Source organism: Rattus norvegicus, chromosome 4 (assembly GCF_036323735.1).
Source record: "Rattus norvegicus strain BN/NHsdMcwi chromosome 4, GRCr8, whole genome shotgun sequence".
In the NCBI taxonomy this organism is placed as follows: domain Eukaryota; kingdom Metazoa; phylum Chordata; class Mammalia; order Rodentia; family Muridae; genus Rattus; species Rattus norvegicus.
Window position 1 is genome coordinate 81942819 of NC_086022.1, and position 27359 is coordinate 81970177.

Sequence of the window (27359 nt, forward strand, 5' to 3'; positions counted from 1 at the left end):
TATGGGTGGGAGCCAGGTCCTTTGTAAGGGCAAAGAGTGCTCTTAACACTGAGCCATCTTCCCAGTCTGCACCACTGAGGTTTCCCATGCACACAGGTGGGTGAGATCCATCCCAAATGATCTTTAGGAACCGGACATATCTTTGGCAGATCTCATAGCTTTCTTCTCATCGTTCATGAAAATACAGGTTTTTTTTTTAAGTTACAGAGATACTAAAAATATTATGATAGCAAAGTCACATGCCCTCCATCGAGATCCCGCCGTTAACTGTAGTTATGCTTGTCTGTTATAGACCTCCCTCATCTTGATTCCTCACAGCCCGGTAGGGAGAAAGACCCGCTAGCTAGGTGGCCTTTCCCACGTTCCCATAAGAGGCTGGCAGTGGCGGTGGGGGTGGGGGGCGGCGGCGGGCGCGCAGGGCGGGGCGGGGCGCTGCGTGCGCTGGAAGCGGGGCTGCGCTCCTCGGGTGCGCTCTTGGGCGCTCGTCGCCGCCGCGCCTTGAGTCAGCAAACTCCGCCGGGCTCCGGGCCGGACCCAGCCGTCCAGGACCGCGCGTGAGTAAGCCGAACCTAGGGGAGGGAGTCGGGTGGCGGGCGCTGCGCCTGCCCTGGCACCTGCTCAGCCGGGCTTGGGGCGCCGGAGATGCTGGCACGAGCCGGTCTCCCTCCCAAGCCCTGCTTCTTTCTGAATACAAGGCCAGGCACCTTTGAGTTTAGAGGCTGGGAGGGCCAGGAAGGATTTTTTTTTTTTTTCTTTTCTTCTCCTCTTCTTCTTCATGGGATTGTGGGATTGATGGAAAAGGCCGCGGAGGAAACCCATGCTGATGATCGGATTTGCTGACATAGGGAAGCAACAGCCTGTTTATCGGTTTTGGACACATCACACTTTGCTAAAATTACAAGGATTGTTAAGGGATGGTCACCGGATGTCTGTTTCCGCAAAGCACGGGCGCGTGGAGAGCTCCACGGAGATCTCAATTTACGCGATCTCCATCAGCCCTTTTAGTTTGCGACAGGGGAAATCAAGGTCTGAGAGGGTGGAGCAGCACGCACCGGGTGGGAGGGGTGTATGAAAATCCCTCTTGTCCTGGGAGTGGGCTTGTGGGAGTGGCCGGAAGGGGGCTGGGGGCATTAGGGGATTCCTTCAACCACTGGCCAATCCATGAGGGGCTTTCTGGAGGAGGAGGAGGTGACGGAGGCGGAGGCCGAGAAGGTTAAGTGTCCTGGCAACAATACCTTAAGTGAGCTTGAGGAGTCTGCATGACTTCGCTTGATTCCTGTCCCTAAGGCAAGGGACAGTCATTCCGGTCTCACTCACCGTGTCTTCCTCCCTTCTGATCCTGGGAATGGAGCCCATGATCTTGAGCGTATTATTAGCAAGCATTTTACCACTGAGCTGCACCCTAGCCCCCGTTTATTTTTAAAGGAGTGGTAGAATTGAGATTGACTGACAGACTGTTTCGAATAGCGATATAAATGTAGATATATTTAGAAGTGACTATGTGGAGATGCTCAAGACCTCATTAGCAGCTTCTAGTTAACCAGACCATCCATCTCCGGTTCTGCCAGCACATTCTTAGTCACAGAAACGGGCCTCCCTCAAGGAGGTGTGCCCGTGGTGGTAATGGGGTGGGGTTGCAGCCTTTTGGCCGTGTTACCCACTTCCTTTATTTCACTTGTAGCAAGACCTTCCGAGATTGGTGTCTTGAAATGAGCACCATCATTCTTTCTATGTGCTAAGTGTCTCCTTTACCACACAGTTCTCCTCTACTTTAAAGCATTCTTTCTTGATCTCTCTCTCTCCTTTTTCAGCCCAGGCATGGCACTACTTTCATTTTGAGTTAAGGCATTGGGGAACTAGTTTCTTTTTCCTCTTTCGGTATCAGGGCTTTGATGTAACAACCACTTGAGAAAGGGGGAGAACTGCCTGAGGATAGGGTCCAGCCTATAACAGAAGGCCTTGGCTGAAGTGATGATGGCCAAGTGGAGAATTCCCTAGATTTTAGGGCTGTTATCACCAAAGGGCTTTTTATTTTTAAGTAACGTGATAGGTATGAGTTAACATGTAAGCTCTCTATGCGGTGCTCCAGCCATACATGACTATGCGTTAGCCACCACTTCTGGTTTCAGACCCTTCTGAGTTGAAATCTTGGTGCCTTCATTTGCTACTTAAGTTATCGCTGGCAGGTCAGGCATGGTAGTGCATGTCTGTAATCTGGACACTTGGGAGGTGGCAGCAAGAGGGTCAGGGGTTTGAGGTCACCCTTATCTCAAAAATGACAAAAGTGTCCTGGAACTCAATATGTATGTAGATCAGGCTGACCTCGAACTAAGAGATCTCCTTGCCTTTGCTTCGCAAGTGCTGAGATTAAAGGCTGAGACAGTATCTCATGTTATCCAGACTGGTCTCTAACTTGCAGTGTGGGAGAGAGGATGGTCTTGAGCTTCTGATCCCCTTAAGTGCTTCTGTTACAGACATGAACTATTATAATCTGTAGTTGAGGATGGCCTTGAACTCTCAAGGGCTGGGGTTACAGTATGAGCCACCATACTGACACCATTATTGTTACTAATGTAATTCCTTTTGAGGAGCTTCTCATGTGGCTCAGGGCTGCACAGTGTGTAGCAGAGGTTTTGAACCTACTTTCCAAGTGCTGGGATCACAGGCCTGTGCCGCCACCCCATGATTCCAAGGTGGGGGGGGGTTCTAGCCAGGCAATGATGACACAGGATTTTAATCCCAGCACTCAGAGGCAGGAGGGCCTATGAGTTCGAGGTCAGTGGGGTTGTGTAAAGCTAGCTCAGGAAAGCCAGGGCTTCTCAGAGAAACCCTTTCTCAAAAAATGAGGAAAAGGCAAGAGGGGCGGTTGGACTGAGTGTAGGTCCATGGTAGAGCACTTGGCTAGTATAGGTGAAGACCTGGATTGGATCCCCAGAATGACTAAGTAGAGCTTTATGTGATAGCCTCACTAAATCATGACAAATTATAAAGCCAATTTTATTATTTAATCAGCAAGCAAATGTGTTGCAGGTTTCTAATAAAGGTATAAAATGATTTAGGACTCATGTATGTCAGACCCTGCACTTTTTTTTTTTAAGATTTATTTATTCATTTATTATATATAAGTACACTGTAGCTGTCTTCAGATACACCAGAAGAGGGCATCAGAACTCTTTACAGATGGTTGTGAGCCACCGTGTGGTTGCTGGGAATTGAACTCAGGACCTCTCTGGAAGAGCAGTCCATGCTCTTAACTGCTGAGCCATCTCTCCAACCCCAGACCCTGCACTTTTAATAAGTTTTGTTTAGTATTGTATTCTCTGTGTGTGTACATGTGGGTGCTTGCTGGGGTGCACATGTGGGTGGTGGGGATTGAGCTCAGACTGTCAAATTTGGGAACAAACACTTTACTTGCCGAGCTATCTTGCTGGCCCTGAATCTTTTCTTTTTCTGTCTTGTATTCTTTATTATACTCTTACTAGTTATTTTTGTGTGTGTACATTCACACATGGGTTTGCATGTGCCCTGCACATAGATGGAAATTGGAGAACCACTCTGGGAGTCACTTCTCTCCTTCCTTCCTGTGGGTCCTCGAGATTGAATTCCGGCTTCTAGGCTTAGCAGCAGACACCATTACCACCGAGGCTTCTCACCGGCCTCCCTGCTCCCTGAACCCTTTTTCTTTTTAAATTTGATGTAGCTGAGACTGGCCTTGAACTGCTGCTGATCCTCCTATTTCTGCCTCAAGTGCTGGGATTATAGTTGTTCACCTCCATGCGCCCACCTCATGAATCCTTTCAGAAGATTAAGAAAGGTACTTTTTTGTTTTGTTTGTTGATAATTAATACGAGTTTTCTTTTGATAAAATTGTTGAATACCAAGTTAACAATTCATCAATAACTAAGACACATATATGCACAAAGAATTCTGCTTCTTACACAGTTCTGTCCCCACCACCAGTCCTGTTGCACGAGGAGCAGGCTCTTCCAGCCTCGTTAGGTGCTGTTTTTGGAGTCATTCGAACTAGATTTGATGGATGCCAACACTGATATTGAGTCAGATTGCTGTATATGGCTGTTGCTTGTCCCCCAAGGGATCAAGGATTTGTCACCAGTGTGAACCCATGACACGTTGAAAAACTTGTAAGAGGTGGGGGCCCAATGGGACCCCCTAAAGTTACTGGGGGCTCTGCTCTTAAAAGGGATCAAAGAATGTTCTCCCAGGACCATGAGTTAAATCTCCTGTGGGAAAGTTGTTCTAAAAGCCTGAGGCTGACCGCTGCACTGCTCTTTGCTGTCCCATCGTCTGTCACGTGACGTCTTGATTTTATGCTCACTCTGTCCACTTCCAGGCCTTCAGCCGAGGAGCACACCGCTGTTCCCACCATGCACCTGCAGCGCTTCCCACTAAATACACCTCTGGGTATCGTGATGGTACCCTGTTGTGAGTGTTAAGTCACAGGTGGGAATGGATCAATTTCCAATGGAAAGAAAGGGAGTCTGGAGCCCTTTTTGATTAGAGGATGGGAAGATAGTGAGGGGTGAGGGGAGGCAAAGGAGGTCCCTGAGGACCAAGGCAGACTTTGCCAGGACCAGTCCTTGTGTCCAAGGAGTGTGATGGAGCTTTCTGACTTCCTTCCAGGGATATTTTATGCTTGTTAGGCATGATGAGATAGATGTTGTACAAAGGCGATGGGGACAGCTGCTCACACTGCCCAAGCACTTTGATTTATGTTATTTAATCCGGTGAAGTAGGAATTGTCATTGTCAGTGGTTCAGGGAGATAAACTAATGAAGAATTTGAATTCGACACTGTCTTCTGGAATATTCCTGATGCTATGTTTGCCTTCGGAGATAGGATGGTGTTCAGGGGTCAGGGGCAGGGCCAGGGGAATCTCTTACTGCTATTGCAGAGAATCTAGGTTTCGTCCTCAGTACCTATATTGGGTGGCCCTGAGTGATCTATAGCTCTAGTTCCAGGGGATCTGGTGTGCAATTTTGGCCTGCACATCTGTTCTGTGTAGAATCCACAAACTCCCACCCTCACCATTGCTGCTGCCACTGCCATCACCTCCACCATCACCATCACCACCACCTCCTCCTTCACCATCACCACCACCTCTTCCTTCATCCACCCACCCACTCCACATTCAAATACAGTTTATCTGGCATAGTGGCATATGCCTGTAATCCAGCACTTTCTGAAGCAGAAAGGTCTCGAGTTTGGGTCAAGGTTGGGCTATATACGTAGACATGATTGCAAAACAAGACAAAGGGAAAGAAGGTTGAGGCAACACTGATTTGGGTTTCCCCAGTGGAGGTCAGAAGGGAGGGAGAATCTGTAGCAGGTCACTGCTAGCTTTGAAGGACTTGGCCACCATTTTTCAGGATTCGCAAAACTCTGTTCTCCCCTTTGTGCTTTGGTTGTTAGGAGATCCCTAAAGTTGGTAGTAGCAGTGGGAGCGTGTGTAAGACACCCCAGGCTGCTGAGACAGCTGCCTGGAATCTGCCATTCAAGCACACAGTCCCTGTCTCCTGTGGGCTCCAAGACCCTGGGTCTCCTTCTCCGTGCCTCTTCCTGGGATCTCTTTGCACCTTACATGGCTGACCTGGGGCTGACCACACATGAGTTCTGATTCAGCACTCACTGAGCTCTTGTCTTTCTCAGTATGTGTTTTGATCCCAGGTCCTTCAGCTGTCCTCTGCTTCTCTGTGTGTGTGTGTGTCTGTCTGTCCGGAGCCTCTGCTTCTCTTTTTCTTTTTCTTTTTTCTTTTTTTCGGAGCTGGGGACCGAACCCAGGGCCTTGCGCTTGCTAGGCATGCGCTCTACCACTGAGCTAAATCCCCAACCCCCCTCTGCTTCTCTCAGATCCTTCCAATGTCATTCTGTCTCCCCTGGATCTCTGGATCTGTGCTTTTCAAACTGTAAGGATCCCTGAGTCCTGGGACTCAAGTAGTATGTAAATGCAAAGAGTGTTTTATTCTGTAGAAGTCCAGCATGCTGGGGTCTCCCATTACTAAGATAGAGAGACTCTGAGGTGAGCCTGCAGGCCCAATTTAAAGCACCTTAGGGGAATCCCTGGATAGGTGATCTTTGTCTTACTCTATCTCTAAGGACATTCCGTTACTGGGACATCCGAGCTGGCTAAAACTGCTGAAATTGTCTAGGTGGTGGGGCAGTTTCTGACTAGCTGCCTAAAGCCTGGATTTTTAGGCCTAGTCTCCTTAAACTCCTAATTTGAAGATTGTCATAGAGTCAGCCTAGCCTTCTCAAAACACTAAAAATATTTAAATAACATTATCTATTTATTTGTGTGTGTGTGTGTGTGTGTGTGTGTGTGTGTGTGTGTGTACACACCATGGAATGCAGGTGTGGAGGTTGGAGGACAGCTTGCTGGGGTTGACTGTATCTGGTCTTTTTGCTACTTTGTGGGTTCCTTTTTTCCTTTCACCCTTCTTCACCTTTCTTCTTCTTCCCTTTAAACCCCCTAACACTAGGTAGGAGAGAAAAAGAGGATAGGAAAGGGGGCAATGCTATCGTTAGACTACTTCCTGCTGATTAGGGGCATTAAGTTCCCTAGAGCAAGTTTGATCTTCTCTGTCAGGATATCTAATTTCTTCTTCTCATTCCTCTGTATATAATCACTTAACAAACTAGCAAACTGCATCCAACCACCAGCCAGCCAATCAGCCCCTTCTATTGGGGCTCTAGCATTGATTTAGCCTCTAAGGTCCCTAGAATTCCAAACGTCACACACTCACAAAAACTATCTGCATCTGGCAAAACCACACTCCTGTTGGAGCACGAGACAAATCACAGTCAGCTGCTGTGGGCTATATGAAGCAGCCCCATATCCCACACCTGGGATTAAAACGAAAATACGTCCTTACTGCATTTCTGAGTTATTAAAGTTGGCTCTCTTCTTTCACTGTGTGGGTCCCAGAGATTGAATTCAGGTCTTTGGGCTTGGTGGCAAGTGATGTTATCTGTTATGCTATCTAGTTGGCCCTCTCAGACATTTTATCCGTAAGAGTCTTGGGAGAAGAAACAGATTTCTGGGCCTCAGGGCTCAGTAGGCCTTCAGTGAAACCTGGGAGTCTATTTCTCATTCTCTGAGGCTGGCACAGATGCTGTACAAGTGAGACTTGTACAAATCATTGGTAAGCCAGAGACTCCCTTTTGTGCAGGGGATGGAAATCAGAGCCTCCTGGAGCATGCTGGGTAAATTCTTTAGCATTGAGCTATCCCCCCAGTTCTCAATTCTGAGTTCTTTTGTTTCCCTTTCCCTTTCCTCACCCCCTATTCTAGGGTGTGTCAGTCTGCTGACCCTCCTAGGCTGAAAGAGAAGCCATCTGTGTAGCTCCAGGTTCCTCCTGAACTCCAGCTCCTTTGTTCTGTAACTGTGGACACCACCCAGTTCCTCTTTTTTCCAACCCCAAGCTTTATTTCGTTATTTACTATGTGTATGTAAAGGCGTGTGGTGGTTGGAATGAGAACGGTTTGTAGAGGCTCATATATTTCAGTGCTTGGTCTCCAGCTGTTAGAACTGTTTGGGAAGGACTAGGAAGGAGGTTTGGCCTCTTTGGAGGAGACACATCTCTGGAGGTGGGTTTGGAGGTTGTTAAAGACTCCCATGATTCCCAGGCTTGTTCTCTCTGCCCGTGGTTGTGTTTTAAGATGTGAGCTCTCTGCTGTTCCTTTGCTCTGTCATCATGGACTGTAACCCTCTGAAACCATAAGATAAATTAAGTGCTTTTAAAGATTTATTTTCTGTGTGCGTAGGCGTTTTATCTGCATGTATATCTGTCTACCACATGTGTGCCTGGTTTCTTTGAAGGCCAGAAAAAGAGGTTGGATTGCCTGAAACTGGAGTTTTAGATAGTTGTGTCGTAATTGAGCCTAGGTCCCCTGGATGAGTAACAAATGCTCTTAACCACTGAACCATCTCTTAGGTCCCTAAAACACGTTCTTTTATAAATTGCCTCAGTCAATAGAAAAGGAAGGAAGAGATGGCATGTATACCATGTTGTGTGTGTGTATGCATGTGTGTATGTGTGTGTGTATGTTGTGTGTGATATGCATGTGTGCCATGGTAGGCAAGTGTCAAAGAACAACTGTGGGTGTTCTCTCCTTCCTTCACATGTGCATCTCAGAGATTGAATTCAGGCTATTGGACACTCAGGCATGCCGTTTATCAAGTTCTTTTATCTGCCGAGTCATCTTGCCATCCCTCTGTTCCTCTTCTGTGAGGACAAACTTGAATGGTTAATGTACAGGGTAGAACACAGGGCTTTGTAGGGAACTCATATTCTTTAACTCACAGACACGGACATACCAGGAGCTCTGTGTGGCGCTATGACTCAATTGTGACTTCTTCCTGGCAGAGCAGGTAGTAGAATGGTTTTGGAGAGGTGGGGGAGGCAGGCTGACCCTGCTGTGTGTGAGACGGGGCTCTGCTTGGGTTGGATGGCTGTAGTGTGAGCCTCAGAGATTTGCCTAGCAGTGATAAGAGCCTTAGAAGCCAAGCTCCATCTGGCCTCACCTTCAGCCATGTTCCCATGTTCTGGGAAATCAGGGTTATGATTTGAATCAGGGTGCTGGCCATCACCGACTTTCATGATCAGTTCATTTCTCTGATGGTTGAGCAACATTGGAAAATTGAAAAACTGTGACCTGTGTTTTGAGAACTTGGCGGTGCTGAGTCCGCAGACAGATTCGTATCAGATGCCCTTGGCTTACCTCAGTGTTTCTGGCAAAAATGAAGTTAGGAACCTTGGCATTTCACCTCCTTCTAGAAGGGCTTTCTGTGTGTCTCAGGCTTCTTCATCCAGGCCAGGCCTGGGAGTTAGAGATCTGACTCTCAAGCCGACGATGACCATGGTAGATGCTTCACACTGGCATGTGAACCTCAGAACACGTAGACGGAAAACATTCTGTCCCCTAAACATTGCTAACTGGCACAGAGGATATTTAAAGGAAACTTGTTTTTAGGTGAATGGTGACGGAAGCTGGCATAGTGAGTGCCAGGCACTGGCCTCCATATTTTCTTGATGGATCTTTACGGCAGATCCATGAAGTACACAGTTGGCTCGATTGTCTACGTAAGGAAACTGAGGCACAGAGATTCTAAACGACTTCCCTTGGCCAAGGGCAGGGTGTGAATGGACAGCCCATCAGTTTGGCAGCAAACAGCTTCACCCTCAATTCTCTGCGCCCTTGGCTGAGCATAGAAGTACCTTGCTCTTTCCCCGGATGGCCGCTGTGTTCACCGGGCAAACCTTTCTCCTTGCTTGTCAGCTCTTCCTGCATGGAGCAGTATTCCCTTAGGCCCTTTGTATTTGATCTTTCTTGGTGCCACGCGCCACGGAAACTCCACCCAGCAGTTCTTGGCGAGTCTGTGGCCAGTGTCAAAGGTGATGATTGCCCATGTGTTGCAATACTTCTGTTTTTTGTTTCCTTTGCATGGTTTTGAGGCAGTGTCTCTGTCTGGAGCCCAGGATGTCTTGGATCTCACTGTTATCCGAGCTGCCCCGGAGTTTAAGGAAACCTTTCCCAGTTTTCCAAGAGCTGCCACACCCAGCCCCACCTCTCCCTTTCCGAGGAGATGGTATCAGTTTCCAGGCAGAACAGTCACCAGTGGATTTTTCCATATCAATCATGCCTTCCTAATCCAAACAAGGGTAGCAGAGGTCCTGCGTTGTGCTAGCTTGCTCTTGAGCTGGATTTTCTCTCCGACTCCAGACAGAGGCCCCCTTTGCAGCTTCCTCATCCTGCCTGTGACACTAGCCTTCTTCCAGTCACTGGTCTGTGAGTCACGTGACCCCCCCTTGCCCATCCTGCCCTCCATCCAAGTCCTTCCTGTTACTTAATGGCCTTTATTTCCTTTTGTAAAAGTTTTTATTGATTTTTTAATTAATTCTGTAAGAATTTCATACAATGTATTTTGATCCTATTACCCCCAACTCCTCCCAGATGCACCCCAACTTCCTTGTCCCCAGTGGTCTTTATTTCTTAGAGTGGATTTGGGCTGAGCAGAAGTCGTAGAGAAAACAGAACTTGAATTTGCAGTGAAATATTATAGCATGTCTGTGTAAACCGAAGCTGTGTGTTGATGCTGTGTTAGATATTGTAAGACTCAAACTGGACACGGGTGTACACCTGTGATCCTGGCACTTGATCAGGAATTCAAGGTCATCCTTGCCTGTGTGCTGAGTTTGCAGCCAGCCTGGGCCCAAACTCAAAAACCCAGAAAACCGGCTGGAGGCTAGTTACAGAGGAGGGAGTGCACATGTGCACTTATGGGTGTGGGGGGTGTCAGAGCTGGGATAAACCCCAAGGATCTTAGTCAGGATCTCTCCAGTCCTGAATGCCCAACCTAGGCATTGTGATATTTCCCTTGCAATATTCTACCAGCAGAGGCCTCTGCTCCCAGGAGCTGTGTCCTCACATCCACCCAGAACACTGCTGCTTTAAGAAATATTTTAGTGTTTGTGTGTGTGTGTGTGTTCATGTGTGCGCATGTGCACATAGTAGAACGTTGTAGAATTTGGTTTCCCCTTCCATCGTTATGTGGGTCCTGAACTGAACTGAGCACCTCAGGCACGCGTGGCAAAGTGTGTTCACTCTTCAAGCCATCTTGCCAGCTGCCTTGTGCCTTCTTACGAGCCCCAGGCTGATCCTGTTTCCCTGCTCATCCTCTTCCAGCATCAAGACATAGTTGGGTCCTACCTCTCCTCTCCCTTTTGAAAACAGGGTGTCTATTATTAAAGAACTAGATGTCCTTGAACTTGACGCGAACACCAGGCTGGTCTTGAACTCACGGAGATCCACTTGCCTCTGTCTCCTGAGTGCTCAGATTAAATACGTGTGCCACCTGACTCCTGCCTTCTCTTGGGATAATCCTCTCTCTGTGTTCTTCTCCTTCCTGTAGCCCTGTCACCAGCTCTGTATCTTTTGGAACACTGGACTTTGCTTCACAAGTGACTTGTTTTCACCTTAGCATCTTTAAGACATGGACCAGGCAGTGTCATCTGCTCGGAGCAAATCTCAGTAATTACCCGGCGGGTTGACTGATCCTCTAGTCATCCTTGAGGACCATTCGTAGCCAAGGACTCTGAGCAGGGGTTGCATGTGTTAGCTTCTCCAAGGATGAGGATGTGGCTTTTCCAGGTTCATATGTAGACAGAGCTTGGCCTGCCTCTTATTCTGAAACAAATACTTGATAATAACCCAGAATTTGGGTTGGTATTTCCATCCTCTCTTTCTATTAAGCCTTTCTGACCTTTCTCTTCCCCTCTCCCTGTGGCCTCCCCCCACCCTCCACCAATCTCAATCTTTTCCTCCTCTTCCTCTTTGATAGGGTTTCTCTAGGTGGCCCAGGCTGCCCTTCCAAGTCCGAGGGTTCTTGGTGTGTACCGCTGTGCCTTAATTTAAGCATTTATTCTGAAGGTCAAGGGCAGGCACCCTGTTAGTTGGAAGGTCCCATGTGATAAGGATGAGGGATTTTCTGAGTCCATCTGGCCATTCATTGATCCTGGCTTCTTCACTTAACCAGTCCCAATACCCAGTTTCTGAGTTTAAAAATTGTCCCCAAATGATGTGTAGCATGTGTGGCTGCCTGGAAACCCAACAGGAGTTCATGTTACAGGCTTCCCAAGTGTCTATAAAAATCAATTATGTTTGATTGCTTGTGAAATTGTATTATTTTTTACTGTGTTGGATATTGAACCTAGGGCCTTGACATTCCAAGAAGTGTTCTGTCACCGAGCCACACCCTTAGCTCAGTCTATTCATTTCCTTACTTTTTTCCCATCCCAGGCTTGACCTGATCTCCTGCCCCTGCCCCCTAAATGCTCTGATTATAGGCATGAATTACTGTGTCTGGTTCATGTTTTCTTCTCCTCTCTTCCTTCACTCCAGCCCACCCTCTTTGTCTTTTCTTGCTTTTCTTTTTTTAAGTAGAAAAGGTTAAGAATTATTTTATGTGACTTGTATGGGTATTTTGCATACATGTAGGCCTGCATATATGCATGCTGTGCTCGCCAAGGCTAGGAAAAGGCATTGGACCCCCTGGCACCGCAGTTACAGCCATTATGAATCACCATGTGGACGCAGGGAACTGAACTAGGGTTCTCTAAAAGAGCAACCAGTGCTCTTACCTGCTGGGCTACCTCTTCATCCCATCCCGCTTTTGTTTTAAAAGCTCCAAACATTACATCTGGAACAGAGAGATAGATCCCTGTTGGCCAGGACTCCTCCCATAAAGCAAGGGCTGCCAGGATCCTGGGTTCATGTTACATCCTCCCACAGGAACACCCGTTGGGGACCATTCCCATGTCCTTTATTGGGCCAGCAGTGCTGGAAGCTGCCTTCAGAGTGAGGTCCCCACTGGGGTGTCTGTGGCATCCTGGTCTTGACCCCCACAGTGCTGGGGCAGGTGGCATCCATTACTTTCTGTGCTCTTTGACATACTCCCAGTATTCTCAGGCCTAAGAGGGGGCCACAGACAAGGCTGCCATGGCTGAGACGATGCCTGAGTTCCAGGGATCACGGAAGTTTGGAAAGTTAGTCTTTGAAGGGCCTGGGAGCTGCGGCATCTCCAGACGTGTCTGATGGCACACATATTGGTGGAATTGGTGCATTGCTGGTGGCACAACTTCCTCAGCCTTCTGCAGGGCAGCCTGGCTCTTGTCACTAGGCCCTAGCAGCTCCTGGTCATAAACAAGGTAGACTGTTCCTCCAGCCACACTTCCCTTGATGAGGAACCTCATCAGTGACCTCTTGAGCCACCATGGTCGGTCTCTGACTTCACTCGCCGTGCAGGGACACCCACTTTTTTCTTTTTAAAAGGTATCTTGGGGGTTGAGGATTTAGCTCAGTGGTAGAGCGCTTGCCTAGCAAGCGCAAGGCCTTGGGTTCGGTCCTCAGCTCCAAAAAAGAAAAGAAAAGAAAAGAAAAGAAATCTTGTTAGTGTATGTTTACTATGCATGATGAAAGGGCTCACTATGTAATGTATTTTGTCATAGTCTTCCCCATGACCCTCCTGTCTCCTCCTGCCGATCTCCTTTCTCTTTCCAAACTATTCCCTCTTCTGCTTTGATGGGTTACGGACAGCAGCGTGAGTGAGGGTTATTTACAGGACTGTGAGCACCTTACCACTGGCTTAGAGCATTGAGAAACATGTCTCTCCTTCCTCCATTGTCTTAACAGGTATTTGATTGCTGTGAAGAGACACCATGACCACAGGAACTCTTACAGAAGAAAACATTTAATTGGGGCTTGTTTACAGTTTCAGAGAGAAAGAGAGAAAGAGAGAGGGAGGGGGAAGGAGGAGGGAGAGGGGAAGGGGTAGAGAGAGAGAGAAAGAGAGGGAGAGAGAAAGAGAGAGGGAGAGACAGACAGACATAGTCACAGATACAGATACAGACATAGACACAGAGAAACAAGAGACACTGGGCTTGGCTTGGGCTTTTGAAACCTCAAAGCCCACACCCAGTGATACATTTCCTTTAACAAGGCCACACCCTCCAAACCACACCCCCTCCAAGACCACACCCCTCCAAGGCCACACCCCCTCCAAGGCCACTTCTCCTTCAAGGACACACCTGATGATCTTTCCAAACAGTTTTTTGACTAGAGACAAAGCATGCACACATCTGAGCCTATAAGGGCTGTTCTCACCTGAACCACCACACCTATCAATCATTGATTGTATCCAAAGTCTCAGGGAAAGATAGGGACTCAGGAGCCCTTCCGTTTCATCAGTGGCAAAATGTTAACATTGTTCTTATGCCTCAGTTCATTCTCCACAGTGCAGTGGAGTCAAGAGCGAGGAGACAGCGGAAGCAGTGTGTTCTTTCAGACATCAGCTGTAGATGGTGCTGGGGAAATGCTTTTTCTTTTTCTTTACAGGATGAAGGGTGTCTTAGTTAGGGTTTTACTGCTGCGAACAGACACCATGACCAATGCAAGTCTTATGAAAGACACCCTTTAATTGGGGCTGGCTTACAGGTTCAGAGGTTCAGTCCAGTATCACCATGGTGGGAGCATGGCAGCATCCAGGAAGACATGGCACAAGAGAAGCTGAGAGTTCCACACCTCCATCCAAAGGAAGTCCCAGAGCAGCCTTGTCTTTCAGGACACTGGGAGGAGGGTCTCAAAGCCCACGCCCACAGTGACACACTTTCTTTACTATGGCTAACCCCGTAATAGTGCCCCTCCCTGGGCCAGGCATATTCAAAGTACCACAGAGGGTTAACCATGATGGAGGGAGGTGGGCTGGCATGGGAGGCTACTGTTCTTACGTCCACCTTTCCCTCCCATGTGGTTGGGCTCTTCAGAACTTGATGATGCAGAAATGGAATTTTCTGGAACTCATTCAGTCAGGTTTAATGTACCCAGTATTTATTGAGTACTGACTCTCTGCCAGACTCCGTGCTAAGTGAATGCTAGGTTTTAAAGCATAAATGATTTGGACAAGGCCCCTGCCCTCTGGGGACTTTTGAGATGATAGATAATAAACACAGAAATAAATGAATGATTAAAACAATGCCAGCTACAATAAAGATAAGGTTTAACAAAATGGGGCACTGCCTCTCTGAGGAGGTGCAGAGACCTCCTCACAGATGGGAGGGAACCATTGAGGTGAATGGGGTAGGGGGCGAGATGGAGGAATGTCAAGGGAAGGGTTTTGATAGGAAGGTTGAGGACAAAGATGGATGGTATAAGGTGGGGTGTGTGCAGAAGGTTAAGAGGTAGGCATAGTTGGGGACCTCCAAGGGGTGTGGCTTTCAGGGCTCACACAGATGGGATCTACTTTGGAATGGGGTGTTCACACATTTCCTGTCATAGGTACACTAGAGAGGCGTGGGTGTGTGGGTGGAACATTGGGCATTTATGATTTGGATGCCTCCTACCTTAGAGCCCGCCCCAGAGTCCAGTGCTTGTTGTGTGTGTGGTAAGAGAGGCAGTGTAGATCTTTTACAATAGGACAGATAAGCCTAGTGCAGCCTACCTGAATAGCCATCTAAGTGCTGTGTGAACAGGAGTGATTTGTCTCCATATGTTATGTCTGGAAGCACACTAGGGTGAGGCTACAGTTTATGAGCAGGGCGGAATGCCATTGTTCATGGCCGGTCTCTAAGAAACTCACCGGGAAACGTTCTTGTAAATTTAGGGCAGAAACGGACTTTCTGTGTGTGGTGGTAACCATGAGGAACAGAATGATAAATAAAACTCATTACTTAAAAACAAACAGCATAGCAAACCCCAGAGTGGACAAACCAGGAAACTGCATTTGTAATTCATGTTTGATTAAGGATCAGTTAATAGAAAAAGCCCTACAAATCACCTAAGACAAGAGCAAACACTGAAGAAGAGAGTTGAGAACCACACCTGTGGTGCTGGCCTGCCATGCTGACACTGGAGAGGTTGAGACTGGAGGTCAAGAGTTCAAAGCCATCCTGAGTACCCCAAATGAAAATGGTTAAAGGATCTGAACAATTCATCAAAAGGTATTAGGGGATCCTAAGTGCATGGAAGGGACTTAGCCTTACACATGCTTAAAAAAAAAAATTCCTCCTCAAAAAATAAAACAGCCGGGGCTGGGGATTTAGCTCAGTGGTAGAGCGCTTACCTAGGAAGCGCAAGGCCCTGGGTTCGGTCCCCAGCTCCGAAAAAAAGAACCAAAAAAAAAAAAAAAATAAAATAAAATAAAACAGCCCAGTTAAATCCCACTTGAATAGAGCTGGTGGCAGGCAGGCTCAGCAGGTAAAGGTGCTGGCTACCAGGCCTGACGGCTTGGCACAGTCTTCCACGTGACGAAAGGAGAGAACCGACTCCCATAAGTTGTCTTCTGACCTCTACACGAAAGCCATAAATAAATGTAATTCAAGCAGGTCACCTATGCCGACTCATTTTACTTCCCTGGAAAAAAATGTGGGAACTGATCGCATTAGGAAAGACCGGGGAAACAGCTCATTCAATTGAGAACTCTGCAGAGCGTACATACCTGTCGGAGTTAATAGTTCACCTGACCCTGTGAACCCAGGAACTCCACGTGTAGACAGTCGTTTCTCAGATGTACTCAGGAAGGTATTCACTCAGCACGGTAGGTAACAGCACCAGTGTGTGGCCGGTGAAATGAGTAACCGTACAGCTTCAGGGTGGAGTAGTATGCAGGTGCAAAGAAAGGCAGCTTTGTTTTCTTCTGGGTATCGGGGTGCAGGCGACATTGTTAAGAGTTAAGAATGCGGCATATAAGGGATGGAGAGGCCTCAGTGGTTAAGAGTATAGACTGTTCTTCCAGAAGTCCTGAGTTCAAATCCCAGCAACCACATGGTGGCTCGAAACCATCTGTAATGAGATCTGATGCCCTTTTTTGGTGTGTCTGAAGACAGCTACAGTGTACTTACATATAATAAGTAAATAAATCTTTAAAAAAAAAAGAATGAGGGGGCTGGGGATTTAGCTCAGTGGTAGAGCGCTTGCCTAGGAAGCGCAAGGCCTTGGGTTCGGTCCTCAGCTCCAAAAAAAAAAAAAAAAAGAATGAAGATGTGAGTGAGTTGGTACCATTTGTAGGGAAGGAGGTGCATTAAATATATATATATATATATATATATATATATATATATGTATATATATATATACTTGCATATGAAGAGTGCCTATAAGGACTGGAGGCTGGGGGAGGGGGAGTTTTCACTTTTTCCTTGCAGTCTTCACATTTCCAAATGTGTTATATTAAAAATATTTTTATTATTAAAAAAAAAGATACATCTGTGTGAACTAGAGAGATGGCTCAGTGATTAAGAGCACTTGCTGTGCTTGCAGAGGACACTCACATGGTGGCTTACAGCTGTCCTAAGGCCAGTTCTAGGGGATCTGATGCCCTCTGACCTCCGCAGATATTAGACATGCGCCTGGTGTGCAGACGTCCATGCAGGCAAAACACTTACTTGTACGTTAAATAAATAAATCTTTGTAGAATCTGCCTTTAAAAGTGTGTGTGTGTGTGTGTGTGTGTGTGTGTGTGTGTGTGTGTGTGTATGTACGAACAAGCCCACATATGATGTATGTGTGAGTACTGTAGAGGAGAGAGGTATCAGACCCCTTGAGTCTGGAGTTAAAGGCAGTCATGAGTTGCTCTACATGGGCCCTGGGAACTGAACTGGGCTCCTCAGCTAGAGCAGTGTGTGCTTCTAACTGCTGAGCCATCTCTCCAGCCCCTCAATGTGTTAAATCAGGAAGCAGTGAAAAATGAAGCACAGAGTGTTTTGCGGAGATGGAACGTGGGAACCGCTGTTGGATTGTCTCCAGGGTCCAGCATGTCTCCTGTGATTTAGCTTTCAGTGCAGAGGGGGACCAAGGCTCAAACTTCAGAGAACTCTTGGCTAGTGTGGGGACACAGGACACAATCAGAGGCTATAGGCGGGTCATGTGATCACCCATCCGGGGGCCGTGGGCAGGTCATAGGATCACCTATGTAGGTGCTATCAGGTCATAGGATCACAGCTGAGGGTGTCAGTTCCATACCTGTCAGTGGACCACTTTATTCAAATTTGGCTTTTACTTTCCTTTGCTAAAGCAGCCTGGTCAGGAGCCTACTGTTTGATAAGGACAATAATGAGTCTCTGATCCTCCTGCCTCTTCTAAGTGCTGCAGTGACGGCTGGGCCACCATGTCTAGGTCTGTCTTCACACAGCGCCTCTCTGGCCTCTGGGGGGTGAGAGGGACATGTTTTCAGTGTTGTGGTTACTTGTAAGTTGTCTGTGCTCCAGTAGATAACCTATCATTTATGCTCCTGTAGGGTAACTCTGGGTTAGGAAAAAAAAATCACAGATTTTCATTCCTGAAACGTATGAATCAGTTACTTACATCCATACAGGATGTGCCTATGTTAAGGAACTTAATTCCTTCTTCCTTTTTCCTTTTTTCCTTTTTTTGAGACAGGGTCTCACTGTATAGTTCTGGCTGGCTTGGAGCTTGCTATGTTAGACCCAAGCTGGCCTAGAACTCATAGAGATCCATTCGCCTCTGCTTTCCAAGTGCTGAGATTTAAAAGGGTATACCATCATGCCTGAGATTTTAAAAAAACGTACAAGTTATTATCGTGTGAGTGTGTGCACGGGTCACGATGGGGAAAACCCAGGACATGAAAACAGTCACAGCAAAGCAAACCGGAATCCAGCAGTGTAAATCCACCCCCCCCCCCCCCCCCCCCCGGAGCTGGGGACCGAACTCAGGGACTTGCGCTTACTAGGCAAGCGCTCTACTGAGCTAAATCCCCAACCCAGCAGTGTAAATCCAAATCCTGCCGCCATGCCACTCGCCACTCGCCACTCGGTGCCAGCATCTTTGAGGCTTGTAATCCTTTGGTCTCCGAGGGCCTTGGGCAGCCCTGCCTCTCCAGCTCTGCATGCACAGCACCCAGAGCCTGACTCTTAGGCACCTCCATCTGCAGCTCTCCTAGGCGGATGTTTTATGGTCCTGGCATCTCCATAGCAACTAGAGACTGACCATCAGTAGCCCCTCAGACCCTTACTTGCCACGAGATGCCAAATCTCAGCTGTTCTCTTTGAACCCTCCCTCCCTTCAGAGTCAGTAGAGTAATGCACTCAGAGTACGCTAACATTGACAAGTTTAGTTCAAGGTGTAGTCTGACCCCATTGTGACAGCTTTGGTGTGTTGGCCTTGGGGAATACTTCTTTCCTGTTCCAGGGAAGCCAGAGCTCTTGTTAGCGGCAGCCGATTCTTCAGTCAGTCCTCTCCTGATCAGTACCAGTTCCAGGTCACAGGAGCAGGAGCAAGTCCCAGGCCGCGTGTGCAGGGGTCTGAGGATAACTTCCCAAAGTAGTTTTTCTCCTATGGCTGGCCCCGGGTATTGAACTCAGGTTGGCAGGCTTTTGCAGTAAGTGCTTGTGTCTGCTGAGCCGTCTTGCTGGTCCTGTTCTGGGTTATCCAGATGAGTGCTTGAAGGCCGACCAGCTGACTGTGGACAGAGACAGAAGTGACCTCAGGCCTGGTGGCGCCCTGTGGACACTTTGATGTTTAGCTTGGAGCCCAACTGTGACTTACAAAAGTGTGGTAAGGAATCTCTGCTGGGGAAAGTCACTTGATTGGGTGACATTGGTCTGCAGCATTGTGGGGATACACGTTTCTCATTCTTAGTCTCCCCTCGAACACTAATTAGAGCACTGCTCAGCATGTGGTACCCAATTGTTTCTTTTTCCCTTTTAAAGATGTATCATTTTTGTTTGTTTGCTTGCATGTACGCCTGTGTACTATTGTGCACTGTAAAGGAGTGTACTTGACGTCATCAGAACCTTTGACCCAGTGTCTTTCTCCCACGGTTGCTCACCTTTGCCTGAAGCACTTTCTGTGTCAGGAACTTGGTTCTCACTCTGTACAGCTGTTTAGTGGGTAGAGAAAGGCCTCTGAGGATCTGCAGGGGTGTGAAAAGAACAGCCAGGTGAGCCAGTCAAGAGTTAAACTATTAGGTATCAGACAAAAGAAACCCATGTGCCTTTAGGTGTTTTCTGCCTAATCATTCTGTAACAAGCCACACCCCCTGCTTGTCTCCGCCTTCTTCCTCTTCTCCAGGGTCAGGCCGGTTAGCTGTTTAAGAACAAAATACCCTGGGATGTCCAGTCTGTCATCAGACTGATGAGCAAACAAAGCCACGGCCCCTAAGAACTCCTGAGAGGTAGACCTACAATTTTGCTTTTCAAACGCTATTCCTTTTTGCTTTATTGGACGGCTTGTTTCCTTAGGCTGTGTTTTCAAAGTTTATCCTGTGAACAGGTTGGTGCCTTGGCTCGCTGAGTGTTTTTATTTTGTGTTTGTGTTATGTGGTGAATCTGTGAGCATTGTTTGAAATATATTGGTCCGAAACCCTTGGGCAGCTTCCTGGTCATATCGACCAGTTGTGAGGGAGTGCTGAGATTTAATAATGATTTAAAAAAAGATTTATTTGGTCTTAATTATTTGTGTGTGTGTGTGTGTGTGTGTGTGTGTGTGTGTGTGTGTGTGAATGAGTAAAGGTGTCCTTGGAGGAACTTTGGAACTAGAGTTACTGGTAGTTGTGAGCTACTGGTGTGGTCACTGGCAACCAATCTCAGGTCTTCTGGAAGAGCATCAGATGTCCCTAACCACTGAGCCAGCCATCCCTTCCTGTCACCCACCCTCCCTCCCTCCTTTTTTAAAAATGATGTTTTCATTGTGCGTGTGTGTGTGAGACGAGAGAGAGAGGGAGGGAGAGAGAGAGAGAGAGAGAGAGAGAGAGAGAGAGAGAGAGAGGCAGACAGACAGACGGACACAGAGAGAATCCCTATGTGTGGCAGAGTCTGCGCTGGCCTGATGACAGCTCTCCTCCCCTGAAGCTGCAGTTCTAGATGGGTGTAAGCCACTGGCATGTGTGCTGGGAACCGGATTCAGATCCTTTTGTTCCGGAGTTTCCTCTAATTGTAACTGCTTTCACTTTCACTGCCTAGTGTCAGAGGCACATGGACTGCCTTTGCCTCTGCCTAACCATTTTAAGAAGAAAGATCCTAGGGGGAAGGGAATATCAGATTAAAACAGCAGGCAGAACAGCCAGATCTTCAGAAGCCATGAGCTCGAAGAGCACTTCATACAGAAGCATTAACTGGGTTCCTGAGGAGTGATTTATCCGTGTGTAAGTGCAGAATGAACTATGGTGTGTGCTCACCGGCATGTAAATGTTCAGGAGTCTAACCTCTAGCCAGGCACGCTGGTTCACAAGTGTAACCCCAGTACCAGGGAGACCAGGGAGCCAATGCTAGGAGGAGCGTAGCATGTTTGAGGCCAGCCTATGCTACATATCAAATTCCAGGACAGCTAGAGCTACATGGAGTAGCTGAGTAGGTCTGCATGTGTGAGTTCCTGAGGAGGCCAGAGGCCAGGCTGTAGGAGCTGAGTTCCAGGTGGTTGTTGTGAGTCGGCCCGTGTGGGTGCTGTGAGTAAATGGGCCTCTATGGAAACAGTAGATGCAGTAGGCGCTCTTAACCACCGAGCGGTCTCTCCAGCCCCTTTGTATACGTTTTAAAAAGCACAAAATAGTTGATAGCTAGTAGGCATAACAAATCAGACGAGTGTTTTTCTGTTAAGAAATCAACTATAAGCTGTATGTAAAACTATAATTCTTGCATTCCAAAGCTGTCAAATCTGACATTTTGATATTTATATCAAAGTGATATGTTTGGCATTGTACCTTGGTAATCAGTTGGAACCCTGTTTACTTGAGCAGGTAATACCTGGGGACTCACCTAAGTGAACTGACCTGAAGTCACATGTCTTCAGAACCCAAAGGAGCACAGATTGTCCAGAATCCCAGTGTGATTCCTGGGAAGCATGACACAGCATTGGTGCAATTACATCATCTTTCAGACAGCAGTTGTGGACCAAGTGGTCAGAGGAGAAGCAAGCCCAGCCCTTAGGCCTTACAGCCTGTGGCTCCGTGTTTGTGTAAAACCTACTAAGAGGCATTAGCAGTAATTGCACATGCTTCTGAATAGCGAGGCTTTGTTCTGAGGTGTTCTTGCCTTGGTTTGTTTACTGCTCAAGAACAACAGAAGCAGATCCTGCTATGGCTCTAATTTTATATATAAGGCTACTAGGCCAGCAGAGGTGAAGCCGGTGGCCAAAGGTTACTCAGCAGTGGTCTAGGCCGGCTGACCAGACAGTGCTTGAGCAGACCTTCAGACTTCTTGCCATAGTCAGAGGTGCTGTGGGCCTGCCCCTGCTGTGAGGGTTTGGACTTTGAGCCCTGCTGGGTCCCTGAGCAGAGCCAGCACCCTAAGAATCCATAGTGACAATCTGTGACAGTGAGCAGAGCCAGCACCCTAAGAATCCATAGTGACAATCTGCGACCAGCAGTTTGACTGATGAACTAGTGACCTTGAACAAGTCACTCTGGGCTCCAGCCTCCATCACAACAGGCGGCTGTGAGAAGTGAAAGGTGGCACACACAGGAATACTCAGTGCAGTGCTGAGCAGGAGTTATGATTGGCAGCTGTATTTTTTCTCATGGGTATTTTATGTTGGTTTTGCGAGAACCTTTTTTTTTTTTTTTAGATTTTAAATTTTATGTGTATGAGTGTTTTGCCTATGTTTATGTCTGTGCACTGTGTACATGCAGTGCCCACGGGTTCCAGAAGAGAGCATTGGATCCCTTCTAACTGGAGTTCCAGATAGCTGTGAGCTACCGAGTGAGTGCTGGGATCACACGCGGGTCTTCTGGAACATCAAGTGTTCTTAACAACTGAGCCATCTCTCAGCCAATATGCGATTACATTTTTAACTTACAAAAGTAATGTTGGCTTTTAAGGTTTTGATAATCTAGAGGGTATAATTCCCTGGTTCTGTTTACATTGGCGTACATCCTTCTGTGTGTATACATTTTCATCTTTGCGTATATAAAGATCTAAGTATGTAGCGTGCTATGAGTCTCCTCCCACAACTGAGTCCTTTTCCCTTTCCCTCTCTGAATCATGTAACCTGTGACAGCAACTGAGCAGTGAAGGAGACATTTATTCTTGGTTAAGAATAGCGGAAGAGGGCTGAAAACTCATGTCAGTCTCTCCACCTTGGGTGGGTGGGTGATGAGGGCAGCGATGTCGCTTCTGGGGGTGGGTGGAGAGTTTCTGCAACTGTAGGAGTCTCATCCTTTTGTCTTTCATGTTTGTTGTTTGTTTTGCAGTTGTTAACTATTGTAGCCCTATGAGTGTGTCATTTAGCATGCACAGGGTCATAAAGAAATGAAAGAGCTGGGCTGTGGTGGTATGTGCCTTTAATCCCAGCACTTGGAAGGCAGTGGCAGTCAGATGTGAGTTCCAAGCCAGTTTGGTGGAGAGAGAGAGAAAGAGAAAGAGAAAGAGAGAGAGAGAGAGAGAGAGAGAGAGAGAGACAGAGAGAGACAGAGAGAGACAGAGACAGAGAGACAGAGAGACACACAGAGACACACAGAGGGAGTGTTAGTTCCAGGACAGCCAGGGCGCTGCACGGAGAAACAAACAAACAAACGAGAGGTTGTCTAGTGGTCACTCTGACAGCCATCTTAGATCTGACAGAAATATTAGTCAGCCTATCTGAAGAGGACTTCTGCTACCCAGGGAATCTGTCGTCAAAGATAAATAAGACCAAAGCAGGTAGAGATTCAGCTGACACTGCAGTGCTCAGTGGGCTGCAGCTAGGCAGTATCCAGAATGAAGACCTAAGTGTCCTTACGTCAGACGGAGAATTACACTTCAGAGGTGTGGGTGTGGCTGCTCTTTCCATTTCTGGGTCATGGATGTCCCCCTGGCTCAGCATTTACACAGTTGCCTCTTTCTTCCAAACTAAAGGGTTTACCACAAGCGTGTTGCATTTAACAGGCATTTGCTTGCCACTGGGCATTTCGGTTCTCTCAGCTTTGTCAGTTACAAGCATGGATGCCTGTGGGTGCCGCTCAGTGGTACTGCATCCACTGTGAACAAGTTTTCCTGGGAATGTTTTGCACTGGTCTGAGTCTAGAATACCTGCTCTGAACCCCAACAACAGGCCTCACCTGGGCAAGCCTTGGTCTGCCCCTTGAGGGAATTACTGTGTAGCCACTATTAGGACAGCTACAGCCGTGGGTTTGGCAGGACAAAACTGAGGCAGGGCATTGTTGAGGAGGGAGGGGGAAATCAGAGCCTGGAGGAGACAGAGCTCATGGGGTGGGGATGTTGGCTGCAGTAAGAGTTCTGGAGACAGGGGACAGGTTAGGAAAAGAGGTGAAGGGGAAAGGAGGGGTCTGACCAGGGAGGAGAGGACCCCAGGGGATGGATGGTTTCCGAAGAGCTTCAGTAAGGACAGACCTGTGTGCCTGGAGAAGTGGGGAGGGTGTTGTGGATAATAGACCAAGCAAGGGGTCAGGCTCGTGGTTTTCAGAAGGCATTTATTGAGATAGGTTTCATAAAGTTTATCCATTCAAACTATACAATTCAATGGTCTTTAGTATACTCACAGTCGTGGATGGCTGTTGATATAGTCAATTTTAGAATAGTTTCATTAACTTAAAAAAAAATCCACCTCTGTACCTGTCAGTTATCACTTCCTAGGTCCCATGGGGTTCCTTGATTTCTCTGCCAGCCCTAAGCTCCTGATGTACAGTACATCCTGTCTCTGTCTCTGTAGATACCTCCGTTCTGGACTTCCAGGAGTCATTCATATGTGGACTTCTGGAACCAGCTTCCTTCAGTCAGTGTGGTGCTGTTAAGAACTATCTAACGTATACAGTGTGTCAGAACCGCACACCATTCTTTTAATGTTCCCTTGTGTGGACATACCAGGGTTTGTTTATCTGTTTATCTACTGGTGGAATTTGGGACTGGCTTCCTTTTATGAGTTATGTGGCTATGAATGCTCACACATAGGCTTTTGTGATGGTGTTTTCCTTACTCTTGGATATGTACCTAGGCGCTGAATCTGAGCCAGTGGGTAACTCTGTGGTTGCTTAAAAACAGCCAGAGTTGCTGTACCAGTTCTCATGTGCACCAAGGGTCCCGATGACTCTGTGTTTTGTCAACATTTGTTATCCAGCCTTTTGCTTCTCACTTCCAGCCTCATGGGAAATGTAGTTCTGTTCTGGTCTTTTCATTTCCCTGATTATGGTGTTGTCAAGCTGCCATTCCTGTGCTTACTGACTGTCCACGTAGCTTCCTTGCAGAAATGTCTATTGGGAGTCCTTTGCCTCTTTGAATTGGGTTGTAAGAGTTCCTTATATATGGGCTGGAGAGACGGCTCAGCAGTTAAGAGCACTGGCTGCTCTTCTAGAGGTCCTGAGTTCAATTCCCAGCAACCACATGGTGGCTCACAACATCTGTAATGGGATCCGATGTCCCCTTTTGGTGTGTGTCTGAAGACAGCGACAGTGTTCTTACATATAATAAATAAATCTTTTAAAAAAATAGTTCCGTATAGAAAATGTAAGTAAGTCTTATTAAACGTGTACCCAGGGCCTTGTGCTGGGTGACCATTATAGGCTCTGTTTTGGTTTTAGGAGCCTTTTCTTTGCTCTTGGTAGATGACAAGCTCTGCGGTCGGTCGTGTGGTGGCTGTGATAGTTTGACAGCTTCCGACCTTTCTGTTTGGGTTTGGAGATAGGATCTCCTTGATAGGTGCCCTAGATCGGCTTTGAACTTGGCCTCCTCCTGTCTCCCCTCCTCAGTAGCTGGGATCACAGACCTTTGTGCTACCTTGCCAAGTTTGTACTAAAAACACTCTTTGTGAGGTTAGGCTTAATTATTTTTTGTAGTTTATGTTGCTGCTACCTTATCTGAAAATCATTTGCTAAATCTAAGGGCATGGGAGTTTACTCCTTTTTCTTTTCTTATTCTTTTAAATAGGAGGGGTTTCCGTTTTAGCACCCTGGGGATTAAAGCCAGGTCTGAGGCTTCTGGGCACACACTCTACCACTGAGCAACTTCCCTAGACTTGGAGTTGACTTTAACACATGACGGAAGGGGGCATTCTCTTGCATTAATCTTGCACTATATGTTGAAAATATTCTTTCTGCATCGAGTGTTTTTGAAACCCTCTTGTTTCTTACTGCTGTGATAAAACACCGTCATGAAGGGACGACATCAGGTCAGGAACCTGGAGTCAGGAACTAAAGCAGAGGTCAGGGAGGAGTGCTGCTCGCTGGCTTGCTCCCATGGCTTACTCAGCCTGCCTTCTTAGAGAACTCAGAAACCTCTCCCAGAGAGAGGACCATCCGCAGTGGGGTGGGCCCTTCCACGTCAATCAAGAAAGTGTGCCACAGCCTGGCCTGCAGGCCACTCTGATAAAAGCATTTTCTCACTTGAAATTCCTTCTTCTCAGATGACTCTGGCTCGTGTCAGGTTGAAAAAGCTAACCAGTATACGGTCAAAGAGCATCTGACTGCAGAAGTCTGGTTTACTTTGGGACGGTTTACCCGCTTCCTTTGCCCATGGCCTGTAGCATTGCCTCAGTGCAGCCACTTGGAGTTGGTTTGAGCATCAGGAAGTGGAAGCCCTTCCTGCTTCCTTTTCTGGAATGTTTCGACTATTCTAGGTCTCTTGTCAGCAAGTGAAGAGTCTCTATCTGAGTATAAACTGTGGGGTAACCTAGGCTGGCCTGCAACCCATTATATAGCTGAGACTGGCCTCAGACTTACAGCAGTCCCCCAGCCTCAGACACTTAAACGCTAGGGTTATAGATGTGAGCTTCTACACTCGGTTCAGAAAGTCATGCAGGAAGACGTCGCTGGGTTAGCGAATGCCCATCTGCAGTGGGCAGCCTTTCATCCTGATGTTTTCTGAGCCACGAACATAGGATGCTTTCTCCATAGTTAGGTTTCCTTTAGTTTTCCTCTCGTGAGGGCAAGGAAGGGCTGCTGTGACTGTGTCATGTGTAGCCAAGGCTGACTTTGAACTCCTGATCCTCCATGTTCCAAGTGCTGAGATTTCTTTAAATTTTAACAGTGTTTTGTCTGTTAGTATTTTTGGAAGTTTTGCTTTATTTTATTTTATTTAGTCTCATACAATTCATGCTTGCCTGGGACTTGCTGTTACGTTCCTGATCTTCCTGACTCCACCACCTTTTCCTACCTCCCAAAAGTACTAAGCTTGTATAAGTCTGTGCCTCCACTCCACACCAGGTGAGACCCTATCTTTAAAAAAATAAAAAGATCCTTTGGCCAGGACTAGGAGGGCCCTAGAGAACTCCTAATACCCGGCTGTCAGTCAGTTTCCCCTCTTTATTTACTTGCTGATTTCTGAGACACGGTCATACTTGGCAGCCCAGGTCAGCTTGGACCGGGTGGCATCCTTCTGCCTCAGCCTCCTGAAGAAGAGCAGGATCACAGGCACACACTACCACACCTCGTTTACCAGCTGTTCTGAAACAGAAATAAACAAGAGGGCCTCAAATAGATCATGAGCGAGGAAGCCATGTTAGCTGAATTCAATGAGAAGGTGGGGGGGGGGTACTTTCTAGGAGGCGAGGGCTGTTTCTGCATGAGGATATCACTAACCCATAAGGACATCCTCATTACCACACACCGCTCTGGTAACCGCCCTGGGTGACCACCCTGGCCTTCCTCTACTGTTCCTTGTACCGACTTTCACCTTTCCCCCTCACGGTCTGTTCAGAACTGCAATGGCGTCTTTTCTAGCGTGTGGAGGAAAGGGCGCTGGTCCCCACGCACTCAGCATGCAGATCTGCACCCAGTTCCAAGCAGAATGTTGCCAAGATAGTTGTGAAGTTCATTTTATTTTTTCTTGTCTGCTAATTTTACATCCTAAATTTGGTCACGTTTGGCACCATGTTTAATTTCTTACACACGTTGTAGAGATTTGGAC

The 27359-nt window shown here is 47.3% G+C and overlaps 2 protein-coding genes and 1 long non-coding RNA gene across 7 annotated transcripts in view; 1 reads left to right on the forward strand and 2 right to left on the reverse strand.

Moving 5' to 3' along the window:
- The first annotated feature begins 443 nt into the window (after nt 1–443).
- Snx10 (sorting nexin 10) overlaps nt 444–27359 on the forward strand; it is a 64406-nt gene continuing 37490 nt past the window's right edge. Inside the window, exon 1 of one of the 5 annotated variants that reach the window (XM_039107307.2) lies at nt 444–558. The gene's annotated coding sequence lies outside the window, so the exon portion shown is untranslated. Of the gene's footprint in view, nt 559–19574; nt 19801–20332; nt 20672–27359 lie in introns of those variants that run through there. The other 4 variants (NM_001013085.1, XM_006236486.5, XM_006236490.3 and 1 more) reach the window with 4 other exon arrangements.
- LOC120102271 (MICOS complex subunit MIC13-like) lies at nt 9827–12885 on the reverse strand. The gene has a single exon (XM_039108676.2). It carries the CDS (start codon nt 12768–12770, stop codon nt 12489–12491), a length of 282 nt encoding a protein of 93 aa, XP_038964604.1. The 5' UTR covers nt 12771–12885; the 3' UTR covers nt 9827–12488.
- The window catches only part of LOC120102272 (uncharacterized), a 49705-nt gene continuing 40984 nt past the window's right edge, over nt 18639–27359 (reverse strand). The window contains exons 3-5 of the long non-coding RNA XR_005503569.2: nt 26764–26896; nt 19358–19441; nt 18639–18988 (exon numbers count right to left, since the gene is read on the reverse strand). This is a non-coding gene — a long non-coding RNA (uncharacterized LOC120102272). The remainder of the gene's footprint in view (nt 18989–19357; nt 19442–26763; nt 26897–27359) is intronic.

Excerpts from the sequence above, each read along its gene's own strand:
- LOC120102271 (XM_039108676.2), bottom strand. The coding sequence starts at position 12,770 with ATGAGGTTCCTCATCAAGGGAAGTGTGGCTGGAGGAACAGTCTACCTT.